At 51.0% G+C, this 11,574-nt stretch overlaps 1 protein-coding gene across 2 annotated transcripts in view; it reads left to right on the top strand.

Moving 5' to 3' along the window:
- The window catches only part of BAZ1B (bromodomain adjacent to zinc finger domain 1B), a 129,696-nt gene extending 126,742 nt beyond the window's left edge, over positions 1-2,954 (top strand). For both annotated transcript variants that reach the window (XM_075013622.1, XM_075013623.1), the window contains one exon: positions 728-2,954. In XM_075013622.1, coding sequence (XP_074869723.1) covers positions 728-1,094 — 367 coding nt within the window. In that variant the 3' untranslated portion in view covers positions 1,095-2,954. The remainder of the gene's footprint in view (positions 1-727) is intronic.
- Positions 2,955-11,574: the final 8,620 nt, after the last annotated feature.

The following is an 11,574-nucleotide window of genomic DNA, read 5'->3' on the forward strand; positions in this document are numbered from 1 at the left end:
GAAATGAATGGGGGTCTGTCTGTTACATGAGGGACCCCTGTGCCCAGTCTCTCTGGAGACCAGCTTCTGTGGAAGGAACAAAGTTTGATTTTTTTAAGCTAGGGAGTGACAGGCTCCCAGTGCCATCTCTGCACGGTAATGGAAAGAGTAGAACATTTGGGGTAGGGGAGGGATTTCTTCACCACCACCTCCCCAAAAGCCAAGCAAAATGTTCCCTCCCAAGGAAACATGGTCAAGTCAATACAGCCATCTTCTGCAGAGTTCACTCAGCTCTGCTCCCAGCGTCCCTCAGTGAAGGAAAAGGTACAGAAACTGCCTAAGTTCCCCCACCTGTAAGTTGGCTGCCTCTCGGGGGGTGTTTGGTATTGATGCTTACCGCCCTTTACAAACCTACCAATATTTATTGTGGTGTTACTGGGGGGAGCTACAGGCAGAGTTCCCACTAATTTTTTCCATCCATGGATAGAATAAATTTTATGTGCACCATCAATAGAAATACATGCTGGTGGCTGTGGGCGCTCTGCTAATCCACGCAGCGGTGGGGGGCACCTGACTCTCCTGGGTGGCTACCCACGTGCACAGCTTACAGGGAATGCTGGCTGTAGGGGGGGCAGTGTGTGTGTGTGTGTGTGTGTGTGTTTGTGTGTGTGAGAGAGAGAGAGAGAGAGAGACACACCAGTGCCTGACATTAATTCGTCTCCTGTCTTTGTGACTCCTTCCTTGGCAGGGAGCCAGTGACCACAGAGGAAGCTGAAGATTACTTTGAGGTCATCAACAACCCCATGGACTTCCAGACTATGCAGAGCAAGTGCTCATGTGGTGGTTATCGCTCTGTGCTAGAGTTCCTCTCCGACATCAAACAGGTCTTCTCCAATGCTGAGCACTACAATCGGAATGGGAGCCACGTACTGTCCTGCCTGGAGAAGACAGAACAGTGTTTGATTGACATGCTGCACAAACACTTGCCTGGCCACACGTACTCACGCAGAAAACGCAAGAAGCCCTCTGTAAGGTGTCAGGGACTAGAGGAACAGGAAGGGGACAGTGAGTCAGAGGCCACTGAACATTCCAGGGGGCGAAAGAGGAAGAAATGAGGGGCAGGGAGCCTGGGGGGGAGGGGGAGACAGAGTTGGAGCAGGCTTTCCAGTGCTGCTGGATGGCAGGCTTGGCTGCCTGAAGGGAATTAGGAAGCAGCAGACACGTCTTTGTTAATCCAGCCTTTCCGTGACCAGTTCTAGTTTGTATTTCTCTGTAACTGCCTGAAGTATTTGGCCATCCATCAAGTGAGCAGAGGTGACTTACTGCTTCCAGCAAAATACATAAAGCTCTTGTGGGATTGTCCTGCTAGAAGGAGAAGGTGGGAGGGCAAGTGGAAGAACTGGCCTAAGCCCATTGAATAGGGGAGTGTGAAGCCTCTCCTGTTTAGGGCACTATCGGCTTTCTCGGAATGGAGCTGCTTCCTTCCCTTACAGCTAAGCAGTCAACACTGGAGTGCTGTGGGACCTCCTGCCATCTGCTGCCTGTGATATGAAGCCAGCCCTCATCTAGCATGGGGAAGGATCATGTTGCTTAACAGAAGGACTGAGTGTGATCAGGCCAACGGGCCTTTAGTTCTTGTATATTTATATGATGATTTTGAGCCCCCAATGAAGGGACACATAGAGTGAGCAAGCACTTACATTTATGGAGATACGGCTTTCACCAGCATCATAAAACAAATGGCTTTGAGGTGCTCTTGCTTCTCTTCCCTGTCTCTTCTAGGGAGGCAGTCTCCTGAGGTTGTGCTCTGAGGAGCTTTTTCTTCTGACTGCAGCTCTCTACGTGGATGTGGCAAGGACTAGACTGTTGGTTCCCGTGCTCACCTTTAACAGCACATAATCATGTAGCCCTTTGAGTGAACGTACCAAATGCCAGAGGCATGTCCGAGAGCATGGCATTCTCACACATCTGGTAGAAAACCCCCAGGAGGCAGAAGCAGCAGAAATTTGTTCTATGTAACTTTTTAAATTAATTTTCTAGTCTAAGTCACTTGTTTCTAGCAGTGAGCTTGTATAAAGAACACCTTGTAAGATACCTTTGTCTTGCTTTGGCACATGTACAGTACAGTTTATATGAAAATGTGTTTGCTTTATATTTTTCCCTCTAAAACTCCTGTTTTTCTCTCAGTAGCTGGAATTAAGCTGGGGAATTTGTTTGGGAAGAAGGCAGAGGACTCTAGTGCCCCCTTTCTAGATTTACTCTCATATAGTAATGCCTCCACTAACTCAGTTTCCTTCCCCCCAACCCATCTGCCATTCCCAGTAACAGCAGAAGTGTGGATTCTCACACAGCTGTTGGCTAGTGGAGAGGATAGGTTGTGCTGGGGAGAGAGGCATTGCTCTGTCATGAGTCCCCAGTAAGTTGTGCCACTTGAGTTCTTGATTTCTGTTTAAGCAAAACTTACTTTGCCTCTCCCTCCTTGTGACAGATTTTGGTCTAACAAAATCAGGGTTTGAACTTTTTATGACATGTCTTTAAATTGGAACAAAATAGCTTTGTGGCTATTCTGTACTGATCATCAAATTAAAAAAAAACTGGTGCAACTCCTATGATTTGAGAATAAAAATGTTAATGAAGACAGCAGTCCAATTTTGTGTATTCATTTTTGTTTTTTAAACCTAGCACTTGGTTCAGTCCTAGACTCACTCTTGTGAGCCTATAGCAGAATTCCAGCCTCCTTTTCCCACCCAGTCCCACCATCCTATCCAACCAAACTAGCACTGACACTTGTGTGACACCCCCCTTGAAGGCTTTGTTTTGTCTTGTTAATACTGACATTTGTGCAGCTGCTACACAGTGACACCTCTAGAACTGTACTATTTTTTAAAAAAAAGTCATGGGGGTGGGGGGTTCTGCTAAGGGCTGTACTTGTAATAAATTGGAAATTTAAAAATAAATGTTATGTACTTGTGTTTGTAAAACTGATTGTAGAAAATCCTTTCTTGATGTCTGTCCATGCATAACCAAGTGGTGCTCACTGAAGGGCTCTCCCCTGCGATCACAGCCCACTTCTGAACAGTTGGCATCTGCAGGAGAAATTGGGCTACATTCACAAAGCAACCACTGTGTTCCATGAATGAGCTGTGGAGGAGGGAAAGACTGGAACTAATATGTAGGAAGAGACGGATCCTGCATGCAACTGTTTGAGATTGTACAAGAGTCTGATACTGTTGCTTTCAGAACTTACAATAGTGTTGTTACTGCCGACATGTAACACTTTTGAGCTTGAGAAAGCTCTCCTGTTGGGGCTGTTGTTCAGGCACCTAGAACTCTGAAGAAAATTGCCTTGTAGGCTAGAGAGGAAAACTGGCCCAGCCATTATGGAATTATTTGTGGACTAGATTCATAGTGTGGTACCACTGAGTACCATTGTGACCATCTAGTCTGACTTCTCTACAGCACAGGCCATGGAGCATCTCAAAATAATTCCTTGAGCAGATGGTTTAGGAAAAACCCAGTCTTGATTTTAAATACTGCCAGTGTTGGAGATTCCACCATGATCTTAGTAAATTGGTCTAGTGGCTATTCAGCTTTACTGTTAGTTTATGCCTTATTTACAGTCCAAATTAGTCTAGCTGCAACTTCCAGTCCAAGACTCCAATTACAAATCAAAGGCAAGTCACTCCGGTCCTCACCCCCATCAACTAGCTGGTGGTGACGGTATTTCCCCACCGCAGAGCGGGTATTTGAGAGCTGCTCATATACTCCACTGGTCTGTGCAAGTGCAATAGGCTGGAACTCTCTGATTTCTCCACCCTGAAAGTGAACTTTGTGGTGAGTTTGCAGTATCATTTGTCTGGTACTTTAAACAAAACTTCCTTGCTAGTCTCACTGAATGCTTGTCTGGCTATCACCATCCCAGCAGTTTCCTTGTCAGTATTAATGAGGACCCCTTCCTTTGGCAAGTTTAAAGACATATGCCTTCCAGACAACGAAGTTAGCCACTGAGAACATGTTTTCTGCGTGAGCAGAATATTTCATACTGACGCTGACGTCAGATTTACATAGATTGGGGCGTAATGGGTTAGGATGCTTAATTCAGTGACTGCTCATTCAGATACAGTAAGCCCTCAGTATAACAGGCTAATCGGGGGAGGGGTGTCCGTTAAAACTGAATGTCCATTATATTAGAGGGTTTAGTGCACTGACCTTCCCAGCTCCTCCCGACTCCAGAGCGTAGTGGCCTCTCCACCTCTGAGCTGCTGGGGCTCAGGGCAAAGCCAGGGGCCTGCTCTGGTTCCCAGCCATGTGCGCCCTGCCCTGAGCATGGCGGTGCCTCTTGCTCTGAGCTGCCTGTGCTCAGGGCAGAGTGTGGGGGCTCCTCCAGAATGTGGGGTGGTCTCAGTGGGCATGGGGGAACCTGGTAGCTGTGGCAGTCAGTCCCAGCCGCAGCCAGGGAAGCGGCAGCTGTGGCAGTCCCAGCCCCAGCCCCAGCCAGGAAGCCTGTGGCTGCAGCAGTCTGAGTTGCTGGGCGGGGGCAAACCCCAGCAGTGGTGACAGCTGTGGTGCAGCCAGGGATCCCATGTCTGTGGAGGTCGGAGCTGCGGGAGGACCTGGTGGTGGCTTTGGTGAGTCTTTTAGAGTACTGTACAGTACTCTGCTTTCAGGGGGAGAGGGATAGTGGATGTCCATTATAATTGATGTCTGTAAAGAGAGAAGAAACTAAGGTCTTGGTGCAGGTCTACACTGGAAACTCTTGTTTATACTGTCACTTCTTGGTGGCTATAGCTACACAAGAAGCATCTGTCAACAGAAGTGTCTGGTGGAAGCGATTTTCTGACAAAACTTCTGTTGCCAGGTTGTGTTTACACATAAAACCAGATCAATCTTTCGATCTGTTCTGTCAACAGAAAGCAGCCATGTGCTCCGCCTGCTGGGTTGACAGAACAGGCCCCAGAAGGCCGTCAGGTAGGGTCATGTGGCCAGAAAGCCCTTCCAGGAATACCAGCCAGGCTCACCCTTAAGACCCTCCCCTAACCCACATTCCCTGCCTGTGCCAAGGCTTGCCTACCTCCTTGAGGGAAAACAAAGCTGTTGCAGAGCTCACTAGCCAACTGAGAGAGACCCAGTTCTTTCCAGGCAGCAAGCATGCCAGAGCAGCCCCTGGGATTGCCCTGGACCAATGACCAGCTGCTGCGGCGGCTGCCAGTGATCCTTATGGCTGTTTTCCACCACATCTGGAAGGACGAGCCTGACATCTGGCCTGCAGAGCATGCGCGTGGTGCCCCACCACCCCTCGCCCCCTCAGGTGCTTTGGTGGGTCTGGAGGTGCCCCACTAGACTGGTGTGATGGGATGGTCATGGGGCAATAGGGTGACCAGCAGTGTCTCCTGAATTTCTGCATGCATAAGGAGACCTTCATGTAGCTCTGCACCTGGTTCACTCCGGTCTTCTGACAGGGCACCTGCATGCAGCCCATCCTCTCCCTTGAGAAGCAGGTTGCCGTTGGCCTCTGGAAGTTGGCCGTCCTTGATCACTACTGCTCTGTGGGCAACCATTTCGGTGTCGGGAGGTCCACGTTTGGGACCATCCTCATGCAGGTAAGGCAGGCTTAGTCCGTAGGGCCTTCATGAGGGAAGGGGGTGTTCTGCTCAAGGGGGAGCCTAGGGAGGTGGAGGAGGAGGTGCAAGGCGGGGGTAAGGTGATGGTGGGGGGGGGAAGCACTGTCCCCTGGGATTGTGCTACCCTACCCTCATACAGCCCAGCTGCTTGGGGGGGGGCCCTCTCGGGGGGCTCACAGAGCGCTCGGAGGGCATGGGAGAGGGCAGGGGTGCACTCTCTCCCCTAGTCTCATGTGAGGGCCTGGTCTCCTTTCGCAGGTAGTGCAGGCCATTAACACGCTCCTGCACATCACCGATCTGAACGCGATTGAAGCCAGTCACAATGCCCTCTGCTTCCCCAGTTGTTTCGAGGCAATAGACGGCTCCACATACCCACTGTCATCTGGGTCCTGGACTACCGCACAACATGGTACATAAATCATAAGGGCTATTGATCAGCTGTGCTGCAGGCCCTGCTGAACCACCGCAGTCAGTTCTAGTACATTTACGTCAAGCGATCATGCTGGATCCATGACGCCAGGATGTTCCAGAACTCCAGCCCGCAACGGAGGATGGAGGAGCTGGTCGTTGGGGACCTGAACAAGCCTTTGTGTATGCTGGGGGAATGCAGCCTACCTACTCGTGCTCTGGCTCATGAGGCCCTACACTGGGCACCTGGACCCCACCCAGGTACTGTTCAATGTCTGCTTCAACTGAGCATGCAACCAACTTGAGTGTGTCTTTGGGCGCCCAAAGGCAGGCAAGGTTTGTACACACATGCCAGAAGCCTGGGGAACAAACAGGAAGAATTAGAGGCCCTGGCACAAAGAAGTGTGAGGCGGTTGGAATAACAGAGACTTGGTGGAACAATTCACATAACTGGAGCACTGTCATGGAAGGTTATAAACTGCTCAGGAAGGACAGACGGGAGAGAAGGGGGAGGAGTTGCGCTCTGTGCGAGGGAGCAGTGTGATTGCTCAGAGCTCCAGTATGAGGAAGGAGAAAATCCAGTTGAGTGTCTTTGGGTTAAGCTTAGAGGCGGAAGTAACAGAGGTGATACTGTAATTGGTGTCTACTGTAGAGCGCCAGATCAGGGAGATGAAGTAGATGAGGATTTCTTCAGGCAGCTAAGAGAAGCTTCCAAATCACAGACCCTGGTTCTCATGGGAGACTTTAATCATCCAGACATTTGTTGGGAGACCAATACAGCAGCGCACAGACAATCCAGGAAGTCTTTGGAGAATGTTAGAGAGAACTTCTTGGTACATGTGCTGAAGGAACCAACCAGGGGCCATGCACAACTTGACCTGCTGCTCACAAACAGAAAAGAACTAGTAGGAGAAGTAGAAGGGGGTGGCAACCTGGGCTGCAGTGACCATGAGATGGTAGATTTCAGAATCCTTGCAAAAGGCAGAGAGGTGAGCAGTAACATACAGACCCTTGATTTCAGAAGATCAGACTTCGACTCCCTGAGGGAACTGATGGGCGGGATCCCCTGGGAAATGAAGATGAAGGGGAGAAGAGTCCAAGAGAACTGGCAGTATTAAAAAAAAAAAAAAAAAAAAAAAAAAAAAAAAAAGGTCTTACTGAAGGCACAGGAACAAACCATCCTGCTGCATAGTAAGAAATGCAAACATGGTAGGCAACCAGCTTGGCTTAACAGAGAAATCCTTAGTCAGTTTAAACTCAAAGGATGCATACACAAATGGAAATGTAGACAGCTGATTGAGGAGGAGTATAAATATATGGCTGGAGAATGCTGGGGCGCAATCAGGAAAGCAAAAGCACAATTGGAACAGCAGCTGGCAAGGGATGTGAAGAGTAACGAGAAGGGTTTCTACAGGCATGTGAACAATAAACAGGTTATCAGGGAAGGTGTGGGGCTGTTACTGGATGAGAGAGGTAACCTAGTGACAGATGATGTAAGAAAAGCCAAAATACTCAATACTTTGCCACAGTTTTCACAGACAAGGACAGCTCCTACACTACGGTGCTAGACAATGCAGTATGGGAAGGTGGAGGGCAGCCATTGGTGGGGAAGGAACAAGTTAAGAGCTCCCAAGAAAAACTAGATATGCACAAGTCCATGGGTCTGGATTCAATGCATCCAAGGATACTGAGGGAATTGGCAGAGGTCATTGCTGAGCCTTTGGCCATTATCTCTGAAGACACTTGGAGATTGTGAGAAATCCTGGATGACTGGAAGAAGGCAAATCTAGTGCCCATCTTTAAAAAAGGAAAGAAGGACAATCCAGGGAACTATAGACCCGTCAGCCTTACCTCAATCCCTGGGAAAATAATGGAGAGGATCCTCAAGAAATCCATGTTGGAGCGCTTGGAAGACAGGAAAGTGATCAAAACTAACCAACTTGGATTCACCAGGGGCAAGTCATGCCCAACCAATCTGATTCGCTTCTGTGAAGAGGTAACAAGCTCTGTGGACATGGGGAAGTCAGTGGATGTGATATACCTTGACTTCAGCAAGGCTTTTGATACAGTCTCCCACAACATTCTTGCCCATAAGTTAAGGAAGTATGAATTGGACACATGGACTATAAGATGGATAGAAAGCTGGCTTGATGGTTGGGCCCAATGGGTAGTGGTCAATGGCTCAATATCTGGATGGTGGTCTGTTTCAAGCAGAGTGCTGCAAGGCTCAGTTCTGGGGCTGGTGTTGTTCAACATCTTCATTAATGACCGGGATGAGGGAGTGGACTGCACCCTCTGCAAGTTTGCAGATGACATCAAAGCTAGAGGGAGAGACAGATACATTGGAGGATAGAGTTAAGATTCAGAGTGACCTGAATAAATTGGAGGACGGGGCCAAAAGAAATCTCATGCGGTTCAACAAGGAGAAGTGTAGAGTCCTGCACCCGTGGTGGAAGAATCCCAAACATTGTTACAGGCTGGGGACTGATTGGCTAAGCAGCAGTACAGTGGAAAGGGACCTAGGGGTTATGGTGGATGAAAGGCTGGGTATGAGTAAACAGTGTGTCCTTGTAGCCAAGAAGGCTAACAGCATATTGGGGTGTGTTAGGAGGAGCTTTTCGAACAGGTCTAGAGAAGTGGTTTTTCCCCTTCTATTCAGCATGGGTGAGGCCACATCTGGAATATTGTGTCCAGTTTTGTGCCCCCCAGTATAAACAGGGTGTGAATGTGCTGGAGCAGATTCAGCAGCGGGCAACAAAAATGATTAAGGGGCTGGAGCACAAGACCCATGAGGATAGGCTGAGGGATTTGAGTTTGTTTAGTTTCCAGAAGAGAAGACTTAGGGGTGATTTAATAGCAGCCTTCAACTTCCTGAAGGGGATCTCTAAAGAGGAGGGTGAGAAACTGTTCTCAGTGGTGTCAGATGGCAGAACAAGGAGCAATGGTCTGAAGTTAAAGAGGGAGAGGTGTAGGTTGGATATTAGGAAAAACTACTTCACCAGGAGGGTGGTGAAGCACTGGAATGCGTTACCTAGAGAGGTGGTGGATTGTCCCTCCCTCAAGGTTTTTAAGTCCCGGCTTGACAAGGTCCTGGCTGGGATGACTTAGTGGGGCTGATCCTGCTTGAAGCAGGGGGCTGGACTAGATGACCTCCTGAGGTCCCTTCCCGCCTGAGGATTCTGTGATTTTTATGAAGGTTTTGTTGCTCCCTGACATGGCTGTAGGTGGGGGAGCAGAAAATCCCAAAAGTCATGGCCGCTTGCTGTGCCCTCCACAATCTTCTGGAGGGGTAGAGGAAGGCCTTCCTCCCGGGGCGGGGTGCAGATGCCGGAGGTGCCTAAGAGCAGCTGGGTGAAATCATAACTTTTACTAAAATGAGGATAAACACATGTCAAATAAACCTTTTTTCATAAACTCTTTAAGGCTATATGCAGTGTGGGAGCATGGGACATGCTGGGGGACATCTCAGCTTGGATGTGGAGGCTTTGGGACAGGGTGTGGGAGGGCATTAGTCCAGGGAGAGGATGGAGGGGCTCAAGCCTGCAGAGGAGCAGGACCCTTAGCAGCATAGGCTGCAAGATCCCTTCCTGCCACAGGATCCCCACCCATCCCAGGATCTGGGCCCCATCAGGGCTGGCTGGGAGCACAGGGAGGTAGGATGCCCGGGGGTCTGGGTCAGGGTCCAGGTCAACAAGGGGAACTAAGGGGGTGGGGCTGGGCCTCCCTGGCCTGCCAGATGCTGGTGATGACATCTGTTCTGGCCATCAACTGGTCCTAGGCCCATGCCTGCTACAGCCACTCTCGATCGTCCTGCAGCTACTGCTCCAGGAGTTCATTCTGCCTCCTGCGGGGAGCTGTCTAGGCACAGAGCATGTCATTGTTGGTGTGGCGGCAGCCCCTTCAGATGTGGGCCTGACCCCCAGTGGTGGGTTGCTGGCTGGAGTGGGTGCCAGTCCTGGGCTGCCAGGCTCCAAACATCATATGAGACTGGCTGGCCCTGGTGGGGCTGGCCTGGCCGTCCGATGGTGCAGCTGTAAGGAAGAGAAGACAGAAGGCCAGTGAGTCTTTCCTGCCACCCTCCACACTGACCTGAAGGACAGGAGTGTCCTGGGAGCACAGGCGTGTGTGCCTCGCATGGCTGGCCCAGCTCCAGAGGGACCTTGTGGTGCCTGGGGGACCGGGCTGCCACTGCTCGATGGGCTAGTGGCCAAGGAGGGCGTCTGGCCATGGAGAATCCCCTCATGGGTGGGAGCTGGGGCAGGTGAAGCCTGGCCCTCCCCGGCCCCTACATGTGCAACTCACAGAAATGTCTGTGGGAGCAGGTGCTGATGCCTACGGGTATGTCGGCGAGACAGAAGCTGTGGTCCCGGTGGAGTGTTTGGGGTCGGGCCAGGCCCATGTGCCTGGCCTGCTCGCAGCTGTGGTGAGGCAGGTGTATCTCTCCTGCCCCTGCGGTCTGCATTGCACAGGGTACTTACCAGATGGTCCCCCAAAGAGGCTGGGACAATGTGGCCTGGCATGGAGATCCATGAGATTGATCACCAGGCTGTCATCAGAGCACTTTGCGTCCGAGGACAGCTCTGGTTCCTGCATGGTCCCAGGCTCATTCTGCCCCCCTCCAGCTGTGGCTCCAGCTCTGGAGGTGTGGGGCAGCCTCCACTGTGGTGTTCACAGGGTCACGGAGGGGGAAGCTCTCCTTGGCCTGCATCAGACTACAAAGCTCCTTATAATAGGAACAGGTCGCAGGACCCGCCCCCCCGCCCCCGATTTCCTGGCCACGGCCCTGGCCCTGGCATAGCGTTGATGCAGCTCCTTGACCTTGGCCCAGATCTGTTTCATGGTCCAGGTGTGGTGGCCGCAGTCTCGGAGGCTGCTGGCCAGGCAGGCATAGCTGGGAGCGTTCCACCTTTTGGCTGCAGGGTCCTGGTTGAGATCCTCGTCGGCCTCTGAGCTGATGAGGGCCCAGATCTCGGGCTCTGTTCACAAGGGAGCCCTTTCTTCGTCACCTGGGGTGGCTCCTGGGATCCCTGCAGTGGCTCCCTTGATGGCCCTGGTGTGTAACAGGGCTGCTGGCTCAGTGCCATGGCCTGGGGCGATGCTGCCAAATGATTGGGAGGCGTGAGAGCAGCCAGCATGCTGCTGAGCTGTGTGCACGCAGATTCCTGCCGTAGGCTTTCTGGGGCTCCCTGCACCTTTAGGAGTCTCTGGAGGCTGAGAGCATAGAGCTGTGAGTCTGGTGGAGAGGGTGGCTCCCATGTCCAGCTGGCCAGTGCCACAGAGGACCTGGACAATGTGGCCTGGAAAAAGTGTCCCCTTGAACATTCCTGTTGACAAAGACGTTATTCCTCATCACCGAGAGGCAGAAGGCTGTCAGAAGAAGTGCCGAGTTTTGTCAACATACTATTGACAACCCCGTTTTGTGAGTAGATGCTCTGTGAGTTTTAGTAACAAAACACTGGTTTGTCGCTGAAAACCTCTAGCGTAGACGTAGCGGGTGAGATTATTGTGGTGGATGGCGTAGGGAGGCAGCATTTCTATACTAACAGTCCTAATGCAGACACAGACC

This window comes from Carettochelys insculpta, chromosome 19 (genome assembly GCF_033958435.1).
Source record: "Carettochelys insculpta isolate YL-2023 chromosome 19, ASM3395843v1, whole genome shotgun sequence".
In the NCBI taxonomy this organism is placed as follows: Eukaryota; Metazoa; Chordata; order Testudines; family Carettochelyidae; genus Carettochelys; species Carettochelys insculpta.